This window comes from Nelusetta ayraudi, unplaced genomic scaffold, assembly GCF_046127955.1.
Source record: "Nelusetta ayraudi isolate G7.1 ecotype Tasmania unplaced genomic scaffold, CSIRO-AGI_Nayr_v1 ptg000053l, whole genome shotgun sequence".
Taxonomy (NCBI): Eukaryota; Metazoa; Chordata; class Actinopteri; order Tetraodontiformes; family Monacanthidae; genus Nelusetta; species Nelusetta ayraudi.
Window position 1 is genome coordinate 4,933,646 of NW_027466103.1, and position 22,600 is coordinate 4,956,245.

Consider the following 22,600-nt stretch of genomic DNA (forward strand, 5'->3'; position numbering starts at 1 on the left):
AGCTCCTTCCCTCTCTCTCTCTCTGTGGGTGATTCACTCCGATGAGCCGTGTGCCAGATAATTACTCAGATGGCTTTTAAAATAATGAACACGACTGCCCCCAGTGAGCGCGCGTTCCTTCTGAAAGGCGGCAGCTTCTTTTCGTATTGCCGCTCCGAAAGCGCGAGTGCGGAGCAGATTGTGACACAATGTGTCCCGTCCCTCAGGGAGAGCATCTTAAAGACGGCCAAGGCGCTGGTGGAGGACACCAAGCTGCTGGTGGCCGGCGCAGCGTCCAGCCAGGACAAGCTGGCCCACGCTGCCCATTCGTCAGCCAAGACCATCACGCAGCTCACGGAGGTGGTCAAACTGGGGGCCACCAGCATGGGCTCTGAGGGCCCAGAGACACAGGTGATTAAAATCCAATCCGCATTACAGGCCAAACAGTGGTGTCTCCTATGAGCGCAGATGTTCCAGGCCGTGGGCGCTCACTGTAGCAGATTACTTTTTTCCACTCAGCACAGTTGTTACTTCATAATGCTGCTGCACAGAACTCAAACGTCCCATCATAAACCCATTTCCGCATCTTTGTTTTCCAGTCTTGACTCCAGAGAAAGATTCTCCCCTGTTTAATGTTGCAAGAAACTCCTTGTGCATCAAAATGAAATAGCACGTTTAGCCCTCTGTTTACAGCCTTCGTTTTTAGGGACAGTCGTCGACGCACTTTAAAGCATAATATGAGACCTTTAACACAGACGTTGTCATTTTTTCCATCAGGTAATGTTAGTCCTCTCTTTCCCCTGCGTTTACGTCTCTATCTCTGCCCTCCCACACGTGTGGAGGTGTGAGTGATAAGACACCCCCCCCCCATGCCCACCCCACCTTCACCCAGTGTTAAATCCCCTCCCCGGGGTGCAGCTGATAAACCTATGCTCTGACCATTGTGTGCCATTGATACCGGCTCTCCCTCCTCAGGTGGTGCTGATAAATGCGGTGCGGGATGTGGCCAAGGCTCTAACCGAACTCATCGGCGCCACCAAGTGTGCCGCCGGCAAAGCGGCCGACGACCCGTCCATGTATCAGCTGAAAAGCGCCGCCAAGGTAAAAGAAAAAAAAAAGACAAGGACCAGCGACCGTCACACCAGGAAGCTTTTATCTGCAGATGGAGGCTCCTTTCCATTCCTGCTTGTTCTGCTTGGAAATCTGCTGCGGAACATGAATGTGATCAGATTGATTATGGGAAAAGTGGGGATCATTGCCAGTGATCTAGAAACTGAACTAACAAAGTCACAGTATTTAAGAAAAGTGTCCAAATGTATTTAAATCATTTGAAAAGATTTGAAAAAAGATTTTCTTGCGCAGCTTTTTCCTGTTTGACAGTGAAAGCAGTGACAGAGGGAGGGGTTGTGGGTGCTTTAGGGGTGGACTCAGGAAGATACACACAACTGTGTTTTACCCTCAACCTTCATAAATGCTGCCTCACCCCGGCACGTTTTAATAACGCTGATAAGAGATCAGACCGTCCGCCTCTGCCTGTGTTGTGGCTGCATAAAGAAAAGAGAGCCGGGCTTCTATTGATGGTGACAGCTTCACCCATCTAAAGACAAACTTCCTTCCATCATTTATTTATTTATTTTCCTCCTTCATTTGCTCCATCCCTACATTGTTCCATTCCGCACATCAGCTGCAATGAGTCTTTCCTCTTTTTGTTTTGTTGGTTTTTTTTTTCCCCTCTCATCTAAATGGAATTAGGGCCACCCATTGACTCGGTGATGCTGGCAGATTGTGTCACATATGGTGACCTCTGATCAGGACCCGTCTAAAATTCCTGGTGCTCATGTTTCTCAAATTCCTGACTGAGGTCTAGAGGGCACGCGCTTCAGCTCGAAGCAGCGCGGAAAACGACCCGAGAGAAATGTTGTTATCGATAAAATTGCATCTCAGATGCTATTTATTATTATTATTATTATTATTATTATTATTATTATTATTATTATTATCATTATTATTATTATTATTATCATTATTATTAAATTGTGCTCTCAATGGTGATTCCCATTCTCTTCGTTTGCGGTAATTGTTCTCTTTCTTCAGCAGCGAACGCCATCAAATGTGCCTTCATTCAAATCTATTTATATAAGCGCCTCTAACGCCCATTATTCACCGTAATGGATTCAGGCCAGGGGAGGCGAGGAGAGAAATCACTCTGGAATGTTTTCCTCAGCGCAGCTGAGGAGAAAGAGCTCCACCTTCTGGTTCGACTGAGTGCGTCATCATTTACTCCTTTCGGCAGGTCATGGTGACTAATGTGACGTCCCTTCTAAAAACGGTGAAGGCGGTGGAGGATGAAGCCACCCGTGGGACGAGGGCGCTGGAGGCCACCATCGAGTACGTCAAGCAGGAGCTGACGGTAAGAGCGCCCAGCGGGCCCCCGGCCTCCTCCTCACGTCCTTCTGGGAGTCAACCGACGAGACGCAGAGCCGACTCGGCTCTGCAGGGTCAGGGATATCTGCGTCTGTTATTCCCATGAAAACAAGGGAGCCTTTTCTCCCCCCCCCCGCCTTTATTATCTGTCTGGCTCATTTCCTCCCTGCTTCCCTGTCAGTCCCTGCAGGGTTCTCGCTGCTCTTATCAGGGTCTGGGGAGAAGATGCAGGCGGAGCAAGAAAAGCAAGGGGACCTCTGCAACTTGCTTTTTGTAATTTGATGCTAATCCTCAGACAGCCTGTGAAGGAGGGAGGGTTCACCCGGGGCCGCAGCCAGAGACACATCAGCGCCGTCTACACGTGTCTCATTTGAATAGTGTCGTAATTGCTGTGCTCCAAAGGACATGCTACGATTAATACACGGAGGTGGCAAAGATTTTGTATGCATTCGAGACAATGGAGCGTTCTCTGATGTCTGCAAGGTCACGTGCCCTCCAGCTCAAAACTGCCTGTTTCAGCAGGATAATGCTGCCCTGGCCACACATCCAGGGCAAGTAGGGTTACCATGCGTCCCGACTTGTTGTTCTCTTTTTTCACCACCTGTCCCGGGAAAAATAAAATCTCTCCCGGGACACAATCTGTCCCGTTTTTTAGGGAAAATGACAACCCTCAGGGCAGGTGCACAAATGTCCACCACCTGTAAAACATATGGTATTATGTGGTAAACAAAAAAGCGTGACATAACTCAAAAACATTTCCTATTTTCATTTCTAAAACATTTAGAGTTATTTAACAATGTTTTCTTTGCTACATAGTTTCAGATATATTGCTCATATATTTGATGTCTTCAGTATGTATTTACAATGTAGAAAGGAGTAAAGATATAGAAAAAACATTGCATGAGAAGGCGTGTCCAAACTTCTGACTGGTCGTGCAGCTTTGTTCATTTTTTCTCGTTAATGATTAAAAAAAAAAAAAAATTGCGTTCATTTTTGTCGGCCTGATGCTGCCACACCTTTTGAAACACACAAAACAAAACAAACAAATGATGTGTTTTTTGCTACTCTGCACGCGCTTCAATGCGGTGTTGCCATCAAATCGCACGCTAATGCTACTTTGTGCTTTCAGAAATGCCTTTTTTCTTTATGACTATTTATATTGCAGCTACTATTAGCTGGAATTTTCAGACAGCACATCCAAGACATGAAACTGTCCAAGCAACAAAGACAGCAGTGTATCTCAAAGGAACTGAAAGCTGCTGTAGCTTGGAGCAGCTAGTGTTAGCTAGTGTTAGCTCGACTCCTCTGAGTCATTTTTTTAAAGCTGAACAGGTTTGTGTTGCAGCTACTTTGACGCCGTGCGTGAGTCCATCATTCTGCTCACATCAAGAGCTAATCACGGCTCTAACGTCTCACCTTCTCCCCTCCGTCCCATCGTGTGGTCAGGTGTTCCAGTCCAAGGACGCCCCGGACAAGACCACCACGCCCGAAGAGTTCATCCGCATGACAAAGGGCATCACCACGGCGACGGCCAAGGCGGTGGCCGCGGGCAACTCGGCTCAGCAGGAGGACGTGATCGCCACCGCCAACCTGAGCCGCAAAGCCATCTCCGATATGCTGGCCACCTGCAAGGTGCTAATCCAGCGCCGCCTTGCCAGGGCTGCCTCCTGCCAGAGAGCGCGCCCTGCTGAGTGCAGATAGGACAGGAGAGTGCGAGAGCCATTTCACTGCTGCTCCCACTCGTTGTGGCTCAGTGTTTTTTCCTGCCGGTCACTTTTGAAAGTCACACAGCAGAGCACGAGTCAGGATGTCCTCCAAAAAGGCTCTTTCGACAAAATGCTAATCAGAAAGTGAAATAAATCCAGTTTAATCCAGAAATCACGTGCAAGAATGAATCAGAATTGTCTGTGGATTCATTGGCTGTAGTTTTGATTGGTTATTGTCTCTGCATAATCTAACAGTAAGTCCTGATGTCGTGCAGAGTGCATTTTCACGTTCACATCTGCGTCCGACTCGAATTGAATCATGCAAATGGAATCATTTTTCTCTCTCTCTCTCTCTCTCACTCTCTCTCTCTCTCCAATCACAGCAAGCAGCTTTTCACCCAGAAGTAAGCGAGGAACTGAGGTGCAAAGCGCTGCAGTACAGCTCTGAGTGCGCCAGCGGGTACCTCAACCTCCTGGACCAAGTGCTGCAGGTGAGACTGACGCCCACCACGTGACACTGTCTGAGTGCGTGTGCAGAAAGGGAAATATTCAGCTCATGAATCATGATTATTGGTTGTTTCCATTAGATAACCACCTTAACTGGAAATATTGAATATATATCAAACCTAGGAGAACTTTCTCATCATACATTTATCTGCCGGGCAGAAAACCCGACTTCCCAATGATGAAGTTTGTTGCTGAGTTTTGCGTTAACATTCAATTGACATTCATCTCACTGGTGCCTCTCACTTATGTGCATCCTGTTGGCTTTTTTGTGTGCGTGTGTGTGTGTTTGTGTTCTCAGGTGCTGCAGAAGCCCATGCCGGAGCAGAAGCAGCAGCTGGCCGTGCACTCCAAGCATGTGGCGGCGAGTGTGACCGAGCTCGTCCAGACAGCTGAGGCCATGAAGGGTGAGGCCGCACACGCCACCGATACACACTTTGGCACACTCTTCTGACATTCTGTCACCAGCGAGCCCTTTGTCACTGATGTCAAGTGCGATCCATGTCATCCGACACACCAAAGTTCTACGTCTGGGTTTAGTCAGTGACGTGGCCTCGTAAAGCAGAATTTCACCTCATCCTGAGCTTGTTTCGCTTGGCTGTCTGCAGGTTTCAAACCCTGCTAGAAGCCTTTAAGCGCACCCGCATCCTCACCAGGCATGAAGGCGTCTATAGTGTGAACACCGAGCCTGTTTGGCCACAGAGGAGTGCGAGCAGGAGCCGTTTCATTTCATCATAAACCAAAAAAAAAAAAAAAGCCCTGATGGGATTGTGGAGATGTTGAAGATTAGTCGGTCTAATCCTCTCCGTTGAAAAAAAAAATATGATGGTGTCACTGACTCAGGCCACCGCACCCACGGGGCTTCCGCATTAAAAGACAGCTCATGCAGCTGCCGCCATGTAAATTGTTCCAAATGAAGTCGCGCGCGGCGACGATGGCGGCGGCCCGGGACGCGAACGCACCGCTGCGTTTTTCTAGTGGAGCCGCGCCGCCGCGTCTGACAGGAGTAATGTATTGTGTTTGGAGGAGAATTAGATTAGAGCGTAGAGACCGGGACCCAGCGGGGCTATCCACTTCACCTCTCTAATGTCCCATGTGCTCTCTCTCTCTCCCTCTCCCTCTCTCTCTCTCTCTTCCCCCCGCTGCCTCAGATGGAGGTAAGTGGGTGTATGTTTTTCTTCCTCCAGATCACTTTCATAGACTCAGAGGGAGGGGGGGGGGTGTAGGGGAGTTACACGGCTCTGGTGTGTGTGCGCATATGTGTGTGTGTGTGCGTGCGTGCAGGGGCTGATGGGGGGGGGGGCTGCAGAACAGATTTCCCCAGAGCTCGGCCTAATCTTTGAGAACATCGTTCCATCTGCCTCACCAAGCTGTTCCCAAAACAGCCCCGTTTTATAGGCACTTAAAAACACATAAAAACACAATGATCCATCCAACGTGCTTTCCCCCCAACTTTTGGATTATTTAACTTTGAGGCATCACACTGATTACTTTTTTTTTTTTTTTAAAACCAGCCCCCCGCCCCGCTGCCGAAATATTATTTTACTACCTCAAGTCTTGCATCCCCCCCCCACCCCCCTGGTGCCGAGCGGTCCTCTGCTGACCGGCGTTAAGAAGATCTGTGATGTTCCTCGTCCAGGCTCGGAGTGCGTGGACCCCGAGGACCCCACCGTCATCGCGGAGACGGAGCTCCTGGGGGCGGCGGCGTCCATCGAAGCCGCGGCCAAAAAGCTGGAGCAGCTGAAGCCCAGAGCCAAGCCCAAGGTAAACCTGCACGCCGACCCGCGACGAGACGTCTCCCTGTCACTACCCAGCTCCAGTCGGTGACAGCGGCTTTGAAGCAGAGTCCTCCTTTCCCGGGACTGAGCCGCTGCCTCCGTGTCATTTACAAAAGCGGGGGGGGGCGAAGGGGAGTGGGGGGAGGGGGGAGATGAATAACGTTGCACACGCCATGTTGACTCCGTGGGCTAATCCTGTGAGCTCATGTGTGATGCCCCCAAAACTTTCTTCAAAGGAATCTCGGGACCTTATTTTGAGTTGTGTTGCCAGGAGACGTAATTACACGGCCGGCTCTTCCAGCTTGTTTTGGACTGAGTTCAAATGTGCAGTGAACTTTGGGGACCCCTCTCCAAAGGGAAGGAAGGGCCTCTGTCTGATTGAAGTTATTTCCTTTGTTTTATCACACACATCACGTCTCCAAAGTAAAGCTGATCGGGGATTTTTATTTTTATTTTTCACATTCTTATTCATCTCTCACGCAGTGCCGCTGTGTTGGAACTTTACTTTATCATATAGAGTGGAAACAGGTTGAAAAGTTGGGGGATTGGAGTGATTTCTTGGTGGGGAATAAAGCTACTTTTATGTGCCACTGTACTCATTTCAAGGTTGTGCCTGCGGTGTGCTGGTGCATGAATAGTGCTGTTTGTTTCTCTGTCTGTGGAGACTGAATTGTTCCTGGTGCTCCTCTTCCCTCCGTCTCTGTGGTGCTTCCCGCCCTCCTCTGTTCCGCTGCCTGTGCACAACAGTGACCGTCAGTACCTATAATGCGCCTCTTTCATTAAAAAAAGATAAATAAAAATAAATCTCACTCTCATACTGTAATTCCACAGCGACAGACCGCAAGTGAGTGATGACCGTTATGCTCACAAAAGAGGATTAATGCGGTTAAGGGCCTTATTTTTTGGGGCTCAGTGTCTCCCTCTAGTGGCGTGAATGTTGTGGCATTCAGTCCAGTCCTATTTATTTAGATGCCGTTTGATATAATTGTTCAATAATTATTTAGTAATTACTAATGGTTACTAAGTAATGACAGAAACATTAAAGATCTGAAAACAATTAAAAACTGTTAAACAGGAAGTTCTAAAAAGCAAATTGTGATTCCAATTATTGTGCCGTGAATTACGCTTCTTATTTATTCAAATCTAAATGTGATTATCTGATCAATATATTGTCAGGATGTTTTTTTCCATGGCGACTGGAAGCTGCGAAAACATCTCACTCATATTGCAAAAGGCACTGAAGTCACTTTGACACCCACAGCAGTGGAAGAGGTTTTGTTTAATCAAACTTACCCGGATTCTTCTGCTCTTCCTCCTCTCCCTCCTCCTCCTCTTCCTCCCCTCTCCTCCCTGCTCCTCCGTCCTTCCCCGTGTCCTCTCTGAGGGGGGAGGGGTCTCCTGCTCCCAGCATGCACCCTGCCCTCCCCGCCCTCTCTGAGCCGTTGTAGACCCGGAAGCCTTCTCTGCAGGGCTCTGTCTGATATGTTTGATATATTAGGTTGTTATTCAGTCCAACTATATATCAAACATATTCCTACAGTGTCCCGCCCTGTCTCCAGCCACGTGTGCCTTATGTGTTTATGGAGGTGGATCACATGCTGTGGACTGCTCAGGCAGTTTAGTGACTGTCTTGGAAAGCGATGCACTGTGATCTTCATAATGACATTTAGTGCAGGTTTGGGAAAGTGAACCTCCGTATTTAGAGTGAAACTCATGGTTAAGTTTTGTTGCAACTATTAAACTGTGTTCTGGACTAAATGGACAAAAATATAATTTAACAATATTTTCCCAGGAGCTATTAGTGATGTTCAGCTGTTAAACTTTTAGGAATAAAAAAAAACATGTATGGAAGTAGAAGCGTTAGCAATGAGAATCAGAATCAGAAACACGTTTATTGCCAAGTAGGTTTAACACTGAGGAGGAATTTGCTGTGGTGTGGTTGGTGCTTAGAGGACAGCAGAACAAAAAGAGGGCAGCAACTATACTAAGAATGTACTAAAAATATACAGAAGGGTGTCAGATATACAATATATACAATTGCTCCACCATAGGCTGTTGAGTGTGCAGGGAGCCAGTTTATGGTGAACTACCACATCTAGTGGCGAAACGATAATTGCATCGCCCGTTTCCTTTGAAAATGTCCCTTTGACACCGCTGAATGGGCTTCAGAACGCTATTTCAGGGAACGAGCCGAGAGTCCCCAGCTTGAAATGTCACGCTCGGTAATGAGATCTTTGACTGTTTGTCTCCAGTCGGCAAATATTCCTGATGAATAACAAAGGTGCTGCAAGGTGATGCTGATCGTCTGCGATGTGCTTCTCCTCCCAGCAGGCGGATGAGTCACTGGATTTTGAGGAGCAGATCTTGGAAGCGGCAAAGTCCATCGCCGCGGCAACGAGCGCCCTGGTCAAATCGGCGTCGGCCGCCCAGAGGGAGCTGGTGGCGCAGGGGAAGGTCGGCGCAGCTGCTCATATCTGTCTGTCTTTTTGACATCGATCTGATGATGCTAAGTAATAAAAAAAAATCTACCTTTTTCTTCCAATGACCTCCACAGGTGGGATCCAACCAAGCTAACGCGGTAGACGACGGCCAGTGGTCTCAGGGTCTCATATCAGCCGTGAGTCTCCTCCTCCCTCGCGTTACCGTCGAGCTGCCGGCTGAGAATTGAGGGGGCGGGGGGAAATCTCAGAGCGGAAATGTGAGGCCGGTCTTTGCTTCCTCGCTGCAGGCTCGCATGGTCGCAGCCGCCACCAGCAACCTGTGCGAGGCGGCCAACGCCTCGGTGCAGGGCCACGCCAGCGAGGAGAAGCTCATCTCCTCGGCCAAACAGGTGGCGGCCTCCACGGCTCAGCTGCTGGTGGCCTGCAAGGTGAAGGCCGACCAGGACTCGGAGGCCGTGAGGAGGCTTCAGGTAGGGCGGGAGGAGCCTCGTCGCCCTCACCCATTCCGGTCGCTGGCGCTAACTTTTTGATGCCGTGTTCTTTGAAGGCTGCTGGCAACGCGGTGAAGAGGGCCTCCGACAACCTGGTGAGAGCGGCTCAGAAAGCAGCGTTTGACAAGACCGAAGACGACAGCGTGGTGGTGAAGACCAAGTTCGTCGGCGGCATTGCTCAGGTGAGAGCCCAAGAAAAAAAATAGTCAGAAAATAAAATTATGATGTGAGAGCTAGAAGCAGAATTTTTTTTTGTGCGCGTGTGTGTGTGGTTTGCCCTTTCCACAGCGGGTTTGCGTTTCTTGCTGATATGCCAAAATGCCAAATGTTTTTTTTTTTTTTCCAAGAGCGCGATGATGATGAGCTGCTGCGGATAAACAGCCCATCAGCTCCTCTTCAAAGCTGTTTGTCAGGTTCGCCAGACACCCACAGATCCGAAACATCGCGTCTCTCCAAGACTCGAGGAGCCGCTTCCTTTTCATCTGAAGGGAAATAAAAAAAAAAAACGGATTTGAAGACTGTGCATCTCTTTTAAAGGCGGCAGCTAGAAACGGGAAGATACGTTTCATCGTGATTGATTGACTTCCTGTCCTTTTCAGCGGCGCTCGCTGGTGATCGTAGGCGTGCCATAAGAAAAATGTAATCTGCCAGTGAGGCCGTTAAACTTATTGATGTTTTGAATCGCCGTTAGATGAAAGAAAATTGCTCTAGCTTGTTTAGAACTTGACCGGACTGGACAATAATGCGTTTATTTTTCAATATTTGAGAAAATGTAGCCCGATTGCTCGTGATTTTTTTCCTCCGTTCGTTAGTTCCGTCTCAAAATCCCTCCACGGCTTGTTGCTGTCGGCTCATATGGTTCAACACACATATTTTTAGCATTGCTGCAAAATGTCTCCGCTTCCCATGCGTGCGTCACTTAATAGCCATTGTACGTTTTATCTGGAGATCTCCAGATATTTTCAGCTGCGCGTTCCGCCCCGAGCCCCTTCGAGGTCAGCCAGAGTGCCGCGCCGCCCTTTCAATTCTAGGCATTGGACGACCCACAGGGGGGGCGGGAGTTAATGCGTTCGAGGTCCACGCTTTCTGTCAGCTCCTGCCCTTCTCCTCAGATCATCGCGGCTCAGGAGGAGATGCTGAGGAAGGAGCGCGAGCTGGAGGAGGCGCGCAAGAAGCTGGCTCAGATCCGACAGCAGCAGTACAAGTTCCTGCCCACCGAGCTGAGGGAGGACGAGGGCTGACGGCGAGGGCCGGGCCCGGGCGGGGCGGGGCGGGGCGGCCGAGGCCCCGCCCCCTCCCAGCGTCGCGTCACGTGGAGCAGTCGCTGACGTCGGATTGGCTACTTTACTCTCGTGGAACAGCTGAGTAGAGAGAGCACTTGGAAAACAGGCCTGTCGGATGAGAAGGAGCAAGTGCCTGTGCCCTGTCATTTGTGTGTGCGTGTGCGTGTGTGAGTGTGTGTGTGTGTGTTTGTTTTGGTCACCGACTGGCATTGGCATTCTAAGTTCAACATGAGAGGGTTGTTCCAGTTATAACGACACCGTCGGAAGGTGATGTGACAGACGAGTCCTGTCACTGACTGTTACAGATCAGCCATCCTCCGGCGCCACTGAATGTCCCGTGTCTGCCGGACGACAAACTGATCTGCAACACTGAGAAAAACCCAGGCTCATTTTACCACTGGCTTGCATGCACCCATTGTGTCTATACATATCAATGAAGCTACTAACCAATAGAGTAGTCGAGAATGCGAGAGACGGAAAGAAACAAAGCACTTAAACTTTACTAACAGAAATGTGAATTTGGGGGTTTGCTGTTAAACTGGCAAATATCTTGCGGTTAATAAATCTGATTAAGTTTCAGCTTTTAGTCCCATGCCAAACTGGGGGTGAAGTGGTTGGGGGGGGGGGGGGGGGGGTCTATGTGTCAGAATGAAAAGAAAACAGAGACCAACTCTATCGCTACAGAGATATTTATTCTAATGCTATTTTTTAGAAAGTTGTTCTTAAAGCCGCTTGTCACTTCCTGTAAGAGCCACCGCCCCCCCCCCTCCCCCCACCCCCACCCTAATCTCCCCTATGTACACAGAGCTGTGTAAGGACTGTATGTTTACATTATTTGTCATGTTTGCTCTCCCTCGCCTCCATGCTTTGATTCGCTCTCCTCGTTAACGCTATCGGCAGATTTTCTTTGGGTGCCCTGTGTTTCTCCACTGGTCGCTGCTCCATGTTACGCCTCTTTTATTTCTCTTTTTTTCATCGCAGATTTGAGCGAAGCAGCCTCACATGATCACTCTTTAATCAGCATATTTAGCCTTCTGTTTACAGCAATACACAGATACAGAACAAAATGATCAAAGTTCCCACGTAAAAATATTTTCCTATCATTGTTGATACCGCACCTCGGTCAAGCACTATTGCACAATTTATTATCCAAACCAGAGTATAGCGCACCAAAAGAAGACATATTTAGCCCATATTTAGCATATTTACGGCTCACTGTGGAAGTTTTCGCCGGATGTTTTGTACCTTCCACGTGTTTGGAAGGAGACAAAGACGAACAAAAAGGAGTGGAATGAACTTGTGACTCGCGTGGAATCTGTGCCCTTTGTGACGTCACAGGACTGTATGTTTTTAGTGTACGTTTATCGCTGTGTCTGAAAAGTGCAGCGAGCAAAAGAAGTGAAGGACTTTTCTCACATCCTGGAGGAGACAGGGGGGTTCGTTTGTAGGGTTAGAGAGAAATATTATTGTCAGAGAGCAGAAGAAAAGCGCATCTCTGCGTAATGCAGACACCCCGTGTGTAGACGGACTTTTCCAAAGCAATATATTAAAATGTATATTCTCAGAGGTTGAGGTTAATGAGAGTCTGCCCTGTTATCCCCCTGGAAGATAAGGTTTGTGTGCAATGATACTTGGCTTTGGACTCTTTGAATGAATCATATGTTATGCACTAAAGATGCTCATACGCATAAGCACTGAAGGAGACAATTTTAACACTTGCATTGTATTAAATGTAGGATGATCTCTCAACAGATAAGAAGGAAATAGATTCATGTTCTCATTTTAGGAAGAAAAAAAAAAACGAATAAGTGTTTGGTCCTCGTTTTGGCTTTAGTATATTAATGTATACTATTCTGGAAGTTTGAAAGCGATCATCTCCATTGTGTGTCCGTGCCAGTGTCAGGACTGCATTGTGTACTAGTGCCTTATTTGAGCCTGCACTGCGAGGCAGATCAGCAATCAGGCTGAGTGGTGTGAGCCTGAGCCTTGTCCTCTCTGGATCAGAACATTATGCCAGTCTAATCCCCATCGGGGTCTTAATTAAGCCGTCATCTATCCTCTGCCGCACAACAAAATGCCTTGGCCGGTGGAACCACTTGCCTACAGTGTCATAATGCTGATATAAAAGGGCACCTGTGGATACCTGAGGACTGAGAGACCACATCACCAGACTAATATGAGACTGCATTCCATGAGCATGTGGCAAATTGTGTCTGAAGTTGAAGAAATCGTAACAGCCGATCCCTCTTGAAAGTAAATAGCTCCCTTGTTTTACTGTCTAACCACTACGAAAATGTGTTTGTTTGTTTGTTTGTTTGTTTTTTCATTAAATGTAAGACTTAACCTGAAATATGTTGTCTAATTGATTTGTGCGAGTGTTAATGGAAACAGGAAAAAAAAAAAAGAAGATATTATAGCTCAGTTATGAATAGATGTTGTGGTTCCTTTTAACAGACTGCGTTGGTTTTATGATTTGATGCTGTATGTATTATATTTATCTGGTCACAAAAGTATTTTTTGTATTCACCAAAAAAAAATAAAGGATTTCAAAACAACCAGTAAACCGCACGGATGATTATTTTCGTCCTTTTTGGTGGTGGAGATTTGCTGCCATTGCGCATTCTTTCCAGCAGATGTCAGTGTTTTCCTTCGCTGGGAGGTGCGTTTTAGTGGAAGGATTTGTAAAGTTAGAAAGACCAAATAAGGACATAGTGGATGTGGATCCCCTCCCTCCCCCACCGAGTGCACATAGCAGATCTCAAACTACACCATTAACATTCACATGTAGTCTCTCATCAATTTTACACTTAAGAGATAATGGCGCCACAGAATGAACTTATTGGAGCTTGATGCCGACTTTGTGATTAGCTCGTTAAAGAATAAACAAACATGTATGAATATAATTAATATCTAAGCTTCGCCTTGTATTAAATGATGTGGCCCAAATCAACTTTTATGCTGGGGTAAAGCAATAAGAGTGAAGAGGACCAACAGTGGTGACCATCACAATGCACCGAGTCGTCCTAATGAGCACCATATTTGGTTCTTTGAGTGTTTTGGTCTCATGCAAGGTCAGGCCACACAGTGAAGAGAGGAAACTGAAGCCATGTGTTTAACTGGGAGTGCCCGTGTACTTCCACCCAGTCTCTCCATGCAGTCTGACCAGCAAGATGTTTGGTCTGGTTGACTGGCACCGAGCTAACAAACCTCAAGAGATACTTGATGTAAAGCAGATATGTGGTGTGCTTGAGTTTATATCTCATTGAGCTTCATGATTTCAGGCTTATTAGAATAAACCGCCGTCTTGCAGCCGATATCCCCCTTCTGCAAAATGTGAAAAAAAACCTTCCCTTTTTTCTGCAGAGCTTCATTTTGGCAGAGTAGCAATGATTATGCGAGTTTGTCATGAACTCGGCCACCCTTGTGTTTCTCTCCATCAATTTCTCCTTTTCCATCCGTTTGTTTTTTCCCAATTGTTGCTTTTAAACTGGCCTGTTGTCATGTCATTTGCCTGCAGATTGATGTGTATGGAGTCCAGATGCGCCTCGTTGGCACCAGGTTTGATGTGTGATCAGTTACAGCGCTGCGCGTCTCATCATCGTCCTCATAGCCATCGACACGTGCAGTAATCCCTAGCAATGTCAGTGTTTATCCGTGTTTATCCACCGGCACGCATTGCCTTCGCAGGGTGCAGAGATTTCCTTTTCGCTGTCACGTCAACTCGGGCCGTGTCTGAAACCACAAGGACTGGCAGCCAGTGATGAGGCCGGGCTTCGCTCCACACTCAAGATTTCCCATATGAGCCGCGTTAACCATTGGTTGTTACAAATGTGGGGTTCAACCTTTCGGGGTAATTCGCTTATTGGTAGTAAAGCACATGACGGCAAATCTCAGGGATCGAGACGGGAAAAAAAGTGATTAGATCCAGTTTGTCTCCTTCATCTGGCTTCTTCTTCCTGTCCTTGGCTTAATAAGGAAATGCTCTTTGCCCGATTAGAATGACATCCATGAAAACACAGCGCAGTGACTGGGATAACATTGATTTGGCAACCATGTTAATCCCTCAGGTTAGGAAAACAGCATTGTTCCAAGGTTGAATAGCTGAAGGGTTGTTTTTTTTTTTGGCTTTGGTAATTCTTTTTTGTTTTTTCAGGAAGTTTCACATCCAGACCCAGAATTGTGGTGGCAAGAAAGAGAAGGAGCCAGACTGCACAATATTAATGGCCAAAACCTCCGAAAAGGTTTTCCTTTTGTGAAGTGAAGTTTCCTACAACAAGACTCTGAGTCATTTCATGTTGAAGAAGTTCACCCCGACGGTAGACCTAAACACACTTCTGCTGTGGTGGCACGTGGAAGAACTGTGGATAAGACAGCAGTGACATCATCACAGTGTGGAATGGGCACCTGGTTACTCATCTCTAAAGAAGCAGCGCTCTCCAACGTAAACCTGGGAGACGCCAGCTGATGGATCTGAGGGAGTAAGAGAGAGGGAGCGAGAGCTTCACTGGGGTCTGGAACTCATGACTATTTTAGGTCATCGACTGGGTTCTCCCAGCATGTCAGCCTTATTACGTACACACAGAGCAGCCTCTGTGCTGTCACAACTCATGACTGCTACCTGTCTATGACCTGTGCTGTAAAAGCCCCCAGAGGTTACAATAACACCACCCCAAAGAAAGACTATATAAACATACATATATATATGTATATGTATATATATATATATATATATATATATATATATATATATATATATATATATATATACGTATATATATATGTATATGTATATGTATATATATATATATATGTATATATATATATATATATATATATATACATATATATACGTATATATATATATATATACATATATATACGTATATATATATATATATATATATATATATATATATATATATATATATATATATATATGCTATATATATATGCACTGTATATACACACACATGCATACATACATGCAAACATATTTATATGCATGTGTGTGTGTTGCAGCCCCAGTGAAGCTCAGTCTGTGGTAATTCTACTCACATCACAGCTGGTGTACGAAAGGCATCAGGTGGGGAAACATGGATTAACAACATTTTTGTTTTGTTTTTTGCATTTTTTTTTTAGGTGGTGGGGGGTGGTGGGGACGGGGGTTCTTTCCTTATGATGCTGCACACACCTCACGTACTGGACCTTTAAGTGAAGCCCTGTCGATCGGGTGACCGCGCTGCTTATATTAAATGACAGCCGCCGAGGGCTGGTGCACTCTGGACTTTAGCTGCCTGCAGGAAAAAATGTCATGTGGGTGATATTTTGAGTGTTGAATTTCAGGAAGTGGTCGGCGTTCTGCGCTCTGTGTGTGCGCACCAAAGCGGGCCAGAATTCACCCATTTCCATGAGATAAGAGGCGGGCGGGGCCTGGACTGTTTATGGAAAGGGGGAGGGGGGGGGTGAGGGGGTGTTTGGCTGAGCCCACTCCTCAGCGAGCGTCCCGTCGTGACGGCTTTCACCGTCTGCTTCTCTCATAGCACGGCAGCTCCCTTTTAGATATCATGTGAAGAAGGCTCAGTATTCCTCAGTCAGCAGTGACAGCAGGGCTATATTGGGGCTCCGCTGAGGCTCAGGCCTCGCCTGCTAATTTTAGACAACTCCGCCTGTAACGTATAAATATATTAAATCATACGGTCGGACTCTAAGACCATAGCTCCTTCAGACTGAGCCCTGTTGCTGTAACCTTTTTTTTTATTATTTACTTCCTTGAGACTTAGAAGAGCTTCGGGGGAACGGGGGGAAGCCCCCGTCTCGCAATCCTGCTGCTGACTTGAACTGACGTACAGTGTCTCCTGGGTTTGAGACTGTCTGGAGTGAAATGCAACCCTTCTCCGTCCAAAGCCCCTCTGTCTTAATAAGGAGCCTTTACTCAACACTGGAGAAATGACGGGCTGCATTTCTGCAGATCTAGAGAAAGTCCTTGGCTTCTTTTCTTCTCCCGGTGCCGAGGCCTCCCCGCCCGGAGTTTAAGCAGAATAAACACAGCGTTCAGTGCTCAGCAGAATTTTCTCAACTCTGATGATAATTTTAGGATTTACTGGGACTGGTGGACAAATTGGCTGATCAGTGTGATTTCACTCCTTCAGTTACAGTATGTCCCTAAACAGCGACTGCTTCAGCTGGAACTCACTCGGTTGCCTTTAAAGGATCCAGGCAGAAAAGCCTCTCTTTTAATATAAACCTTGGCCATTTAAACTCATTTTTACAGTTTTAAGTTCCCAAACTTAAGGAGCGTAAATCTTTATTTTTATTCTTTACGTTAAAACTTGAATGAAAAACAGCATTGTGCCGATTATAATTTCACATAATTTTACACTTTATATTCTTGTCAGCCCTCCTAAGTCCTGGAAGCCGTAATGCAGCGGAGAACGTCAGACTGGTGTCTATTTATTTTCCTGTCTCCACGCTCAGGCTGGACTGTTGTTCTTGCGATTGGCTTCGCCCAGCCTTCTCCATCCGTTCTCGTGAGTCTCGGCCGGCCTGGAAAACGGTCACGCCATCTGATCAAACGTGAGGTTTTGGGGATAAGAATGCAGGTGCCGCAGAGCTGCGGGTTCCTGAGGCATTCCTCGCTGCACGGAGGCCACCGCGGCCCATTCATTGTGAACACTGCATGCACGCAGCCACTCGGAAACCACACTGGAATGTCTCATCATCATCGCTGAGTCTCGCAAAACGCTCCTCGCTGCGGGCCCCACTTCAGCCGGCCCACGGTCATTTTTGTGGCTCCAAGTTTACGTGATGAGAAACCGGGTTTGACCTTCATTTTTTCGGACTCCGTTCACGTCTTGTTTACCAGAATGGAAGACCGTAAATGTTTAGGCAGCGATCACTCTCCCGGGGCGGGGACTATTATTGTGAAAGGAGAAGTTTGTTTACAGTCAAGAGAAAAGGAGGAGAAACTAACACACAACCACAGAAGTCCAGCATCCGTCTTTCTTTTTTTCAGTACTGTAACAGGGTGAACAGTGGCCGAGATGGAAGTGCATACCAAGAAGTTTTATAGCTCTGCAGTCTGGAAAGAAGTATCAAGCTCTTCTTGGGACCTCACAAAAAGCCCTCTCCTCGGTCTCTTCCTCTCTACAGCACAGGGCCCATATATGGCCACATATATGGAAGATTCTTCCTCCGTGTGCAAACACGGAAACTTCTGGCCCTGTGACACAAGGGGCAGAAGATTGAAGGCAAATATTTAAGGATGGCTATCAACAAGATGCCGGCCAGCTGGGGGACAGAGCGAGAAAAAGGAGCAATCGCTCCGATGCAAAAAGGACGAAGGCATCAAAAGTCAACAAATTAGCCAGAGATCTTTGGGCTCCCTGCGGAATGAACAGCTCTGATGCCATGGAAGGGAAACTTATCTTGAGCTGGGAGAGGTTCGAGCTGCCTGTAAACAATCATTTTGCTCCCCACATCCCTCTAAACTCCCAGTCAACTGTGTACAAATGAGCCCCAATGAAAACGCGCTAAACACGATGTTTTCCGAAACCAGCGACAGTTTTGCCTCACAATGTCGGGCAGACTGACCTATTTTTGTTCCAGTATTCCTGCTATGACATGCCTGTGCTTTTTTTTTTTTTTTTGCAAATCTGATTTCCACACAAGAATTCTAGAATAGCATCCAGCATGAGGTTGTAATGAATCGTGACAGTTCCCCCCGAATGCCTCGCAACCCCTACCCTCCCCTCTTTCAGTCTGAGCTGACAGAGCAGCATCAGATACGGCCGACATTCTGTCGAGGGGGAGCACAAACAAACAGTCAGGGAGGAGCCCAGCAGAAGCCACAAATATTCTTCCATTATCCCACATTTGTGTTTTTGCGATGCTGGACGGCTTCAGGTTTGTTTGGTTTTATTTTACTCTGAAGTTTGAGTCGGTGCCGGCGTCACTGGCTGACTGGCGTCAACGTGGCTTCGTGGCACAGTTTCTTTCTCTTTATCACTGGACTAAACGTTGACCACTGAACTGCACCGTAGCAGCGTCCACGTTCACACACTTGCCATTTGAAAAGGTCAGTCAATCCCAGCGCCGTGCTGCTAAAAGATGCAAAACTAAAAAAAGTCAGTGTAAAAATCCCAGGCCTGCAGAGGGATACATCACAGGCCCATACAGCCGGAGAGATGACAGCTCCTTTCACCTCACACCAGCTACTTGTGCCGCAGCACAGGCCTGGCAGCGGAGGAATGCCGCTTACCTTCCAGTGCAGCACCTGCACCTGAAATATGCGACCTTCGCACGGCTGGAATTTGACTCCACGAAATGATCATATTTCTAGATATGTGTTTTTAATGCTGGAGTCCATGTGGACCACGTTCACACATAAAAATCCATAGATCCCCAGAAAGCTGCACATCTCACTATGTCTTCACAGCCAACTGTTAAAAAAAAAATGCTTTGTTCTCGTTTCCTTTGATGCTTTGTTGTACTTTCTACACGTTTTAAAGAGGACACAACCAAGGCTTGTGTTTAGAGCCAACCCTAGGTTTTTCCGTCACAAAGAACAGCATATTTAGCACTGTGTTTACAGTGTCCCACAGAGGAAAAAAAAACCTTGGTTTTTTAGTTTCTTGCCAAAACTGCTGTTTGGTCGTCCCTCCCACAAAACAAGGCAGCCCTAATCTGATCTCATTTGGTGAAATGGTTGACACCTGGCTGAGGGTGTTTTCAATGACCGGAGGCAGAGGGAGGGGCGGTATGTAGCACCCTTTGTGACATAACAAGGGGCCAATTTCCAGAACTGTTCTGTCTGAAAAGTGTAGACGGAAAAAGAAGTTAATTGTTGATTCTTCTCTCATTTCAGGAGAATTCATGGACACATGCAGTTACCAAAAAAAACAATACTAAGAAATACATATATACACTGTATATAGTTTTGTACATTTTGAAATTTTATTTAGTATGATATAAATTGAAAATAGATGTATTCTTTTTAACAAGATTACATTTCCCTCACCAAAGAACACTTTTTTGTTTTGTTGTTTTGTTTTTTGGACGCTTAAAGTGTGACGTCCACCCTCACTGACAGATTTATCACCACCCAGAGCTCTGTGAGTCCAAGTGCCGCAGCGTTACAGCAACTAATCCATCAAGCCGTGAACTTTGGCGCTCTCTGTATGTCGGCCCACCGGTGCTCTCTAACCCGCCAGTCCGACTGTGGCTCCCAGTATGTGTCAGTGGAACTCTGTAGTGAATAAAGCTTGCAGCAGTGGGCCATCACCTTGGCTTGGGTTACAGCTTCTGCTGCACCCCCCTCCCTCTTCTACATATATACATATTTTTTTAACCTTCCTAAATGATTATGCCCCTGCAAGGACCTATCTAATCCCCAGGGTACGGCCCGAGGAAGCCAAGAAGTTCTCTCTATATATATCTGGATGATGTCTGCAGAAATCTTCAGATGGCATTTGACAAGTCGTTTTGCCAACACTGAGCCTCTCACAGTTTCATTCCGAGGAGAGCTCCACTGCGTTCCTGCTGCAACAGTGTCAGCTCAAAACCGTCCAAGTAAAAAGCCACACGCGCACGTCAGCGCTGTTTACAATCGCACCAAATCACAAAAAAAGAATTGGGGAAAGTGCAAGAGCTTTTGTGTTTCTGTGCCAGGCAAAGAGCTGCAACAGCGCAGAGACTCTCACAGTATTTAAGGCCCGACTGAACCTTAAATGTCTCTCCCATGAGTGCGCTTATGCAAACAAGATTTCAGGCTCGACGGCCAAGTAAAGCTACGCTCCTCCCTTCGCAGCAACTGAGGATAACCGGACATTCCAAACTCATAGTCGGTTGTCACTGTAGGCCTAACAGATTAATGAATACAGTGTTACAGTATTATTAAAGTGCCAAGACAGACTTGCGTGTTATTTAAACTGGCAGATTTCACTGCCTCAGAGCCAGATTTAGGTTTCTTAATTTAAGGAGCTCTATTATATGACTCGTATGTTCAGACACAACGTTTATTGATGGCATTTCATTCCTATCATTTTATCACTTTATTTTTTTTTAAAAAATCATTCTGAGCCCAAACCAGCCCCACGTTTATAAGTTTGTCCCTGAGCTCTTCTACTCACAACCTTGTTTACGACGAGGGCCACAAAGACCACGAGCGTAGACATCTCCCGCGGTGGGGAATAAAAGGGAACGGCGGCGCGCTGAATGTAAACAAGAATCCAGCTCCTCTCTGCACCTGTCTCAATCAGCTGTCTCCTCGTGAGCGCGAATAAATCAGCAAGCAGATGATGCAGACTCACGCAAGTCAGTGCTGGGTATAGCTCAGGAAATGCCTGGAAAACAAAAACAGCTGTCAGAAGACAAGTGTTTATTTCCCCAAGCTGTGCTGAGAGCCCTTAAATCATAGACATAAACTTTATGAAAGTTCTTCTCATCAAACAAGACCGGGATTCGTGTTTCAAAACCTATTTAAATGCTATAAAAAATTTCATCAGCCGTCTGGTAGGAGGCTTAAGAGGCCTGGAAAAGCAGAGTATTTTCCTTCGAGCACAAAATTATATGCCTGCAGATTTTTTCTTTTTTTCTTTTTTTCACCAGAGTCCAAGAAAAAGAAACTTTTTTTTCTAGAGCTGTGGTGTCTTCAGGACACCACCACAGCACAACGCTGACTCCAGCGTTAAAAGACTTTCTTACGTTTTCATAAGGAACTTCTTTCAACAAACAGAGAGCTAAATTATGCCCATTAAGTCCCGTGTGAATGTGACTGAGGCTTTGGACGTCAGTCAGAGCATATAGTTGATTTCAACAATGTCTGGACACAAGGAGAGGTTTGTTTCTATTTTAACCTATGGATAAGAATAGACACTGGGTTATTTTCACTCTGCTGACATGTTGAATGAAAACAATATAATGGAGCTTATTTTCATTCCCAGCATGCCACGGGAAATCCTCTGTGCCATCCTCAAACCTCCCCCGAGCCCATTAAGGGGAAGCGTCATTAAAGATAATTGATATCTGATTGCAAATCGCTGCCTTACTGTCAATGGTGAGTACACTAAGAAGATTAGTCATTATGAAATTAAACAACATAATGATAGTCTTTCAATACATGAGGGGTCATTGACATCTGGAAGATTTCTTCTGATGGTGCAGTTTTCTAATAGAGAAATTCATATGGAGTCACTTTATGTTCCTTTAATTTTCTTCCAAGCATATCTCCAGCAAAATGCACAGATAATCTCGTCTCCAAATGTTTAGCCCGTTCTCTTTATTTTGAACATTTGATTACCTTAAGTGGAAATTGATGTTCACAAAAATCCCAGCTAGAGAAAAAAAAGTTCAAAAAGAATCCCAGATCATTGTAACTATTGCATAACTATCTTAAAGTCCAATTAGAATGATGCAAACGCCAGCCTATTAGAACATAAGCCAGTCAAAATACTTTTCTATAAGTGTCCCTGTCAATCAGACGTAAGGCTAAAGCTTGGGTAATAAGGCCGAGGCTCTTGGTTTTATCAAAGCGACGGAACAGTTTACCAGCCCTGCTCCGTCTTGTTCTGTTGGCATTTGATAAATGACAAACAGAGGTCTGTGCAGTCTGTCTGCTCCGAGAGTGAGGCAGTCCCATGGGAGTGCAGCAACAATAATGTATATAAAAACCAAGCAAAGGGTAGGGCAAGACTTATTTTGGGGCTCATATCTAATGGCATCAGACCTCAGGGGCTGTTGGCACGGAGTCTACATATTACAGACTAAAACAGGTGTATGAAAGAGAGGCCACTACTAAAAATACCCTTGAGAAATCTTTGCGGAGACTTGAGGATCCTTGCTGTGTCCGGTTGCTCTGCCCCTCGACTGATCAGCCCGTTTTAACATCTGCTGCTCCCATATCTCTCCCGTTTAGTGAAGCGTTCGCCATTTCTTAAATGCGAGCCGGTCCACCACTAAGCTGCCGTACATGAGGTCGGCTGTAGAAAACCATCCCGC

General features: G+C 46.4%; 1 protein-coding gene across 4 annotated transcripts in view; it reads left to right on the forward strand.

Annotated features, from left to right (window-relative positions):
* Positions 1–13,167, forward strand: part of tln2b (talin 2b) — an 84,206-nt gene extending 71,039 nt beyond the window's left edge. For 3 of the 4 annotated variants that reach the window (XM_076038202.1, XM_076038206.1, XM_076038204.1), the window contains exons 46-57: positions 207–390; positions 955–1,080; positions 2,273–2,389; positions 3,850–4,035; positions 4,493–4,600; positions 4,915–5,020; positions 6,253–6,377; positions 8,720–8,845; positions 8,946–9,008; positions 9,120–9,302; positions 9,380–9,505; positions 10,436–13,167. In XM_076038202.1, the coding sequence (XP_075894317.1) occupies positions 207–390; positions 955–1,080; positions 2,273–2,389; positions 3,850–4,035; positions 4,493–4,600; positions 4,915–5,020; positions 6,253–6,377; positions 8,720–8,845; positions 8,946–9,008; positions 9,120–9,302; positions 9,380–9,505; positions 10,436–10,564 (1,579 nt within the window). In that variant the 3' untranslated portion in view covers positions 10,565–13,167. The remainder of the gene's footprint in view (positions 1–206; positions 391–954; positions 1,081–2,272; positions 2,390–3,849; positions 4,036–4,492; positions 4,601–4,914; positions 5,021–6,252; positions 6,378–8,719; positions 8,846–8,945; positions 9,009–9,119; positions 9,303–9,379; positions 9,506–10,435) is intronic. The other variant, XM_076038205.1, reaches the window with a different exon arrangement.
* Positions 13,168–22,600: the final 9,433 nt, after the last annotated feature.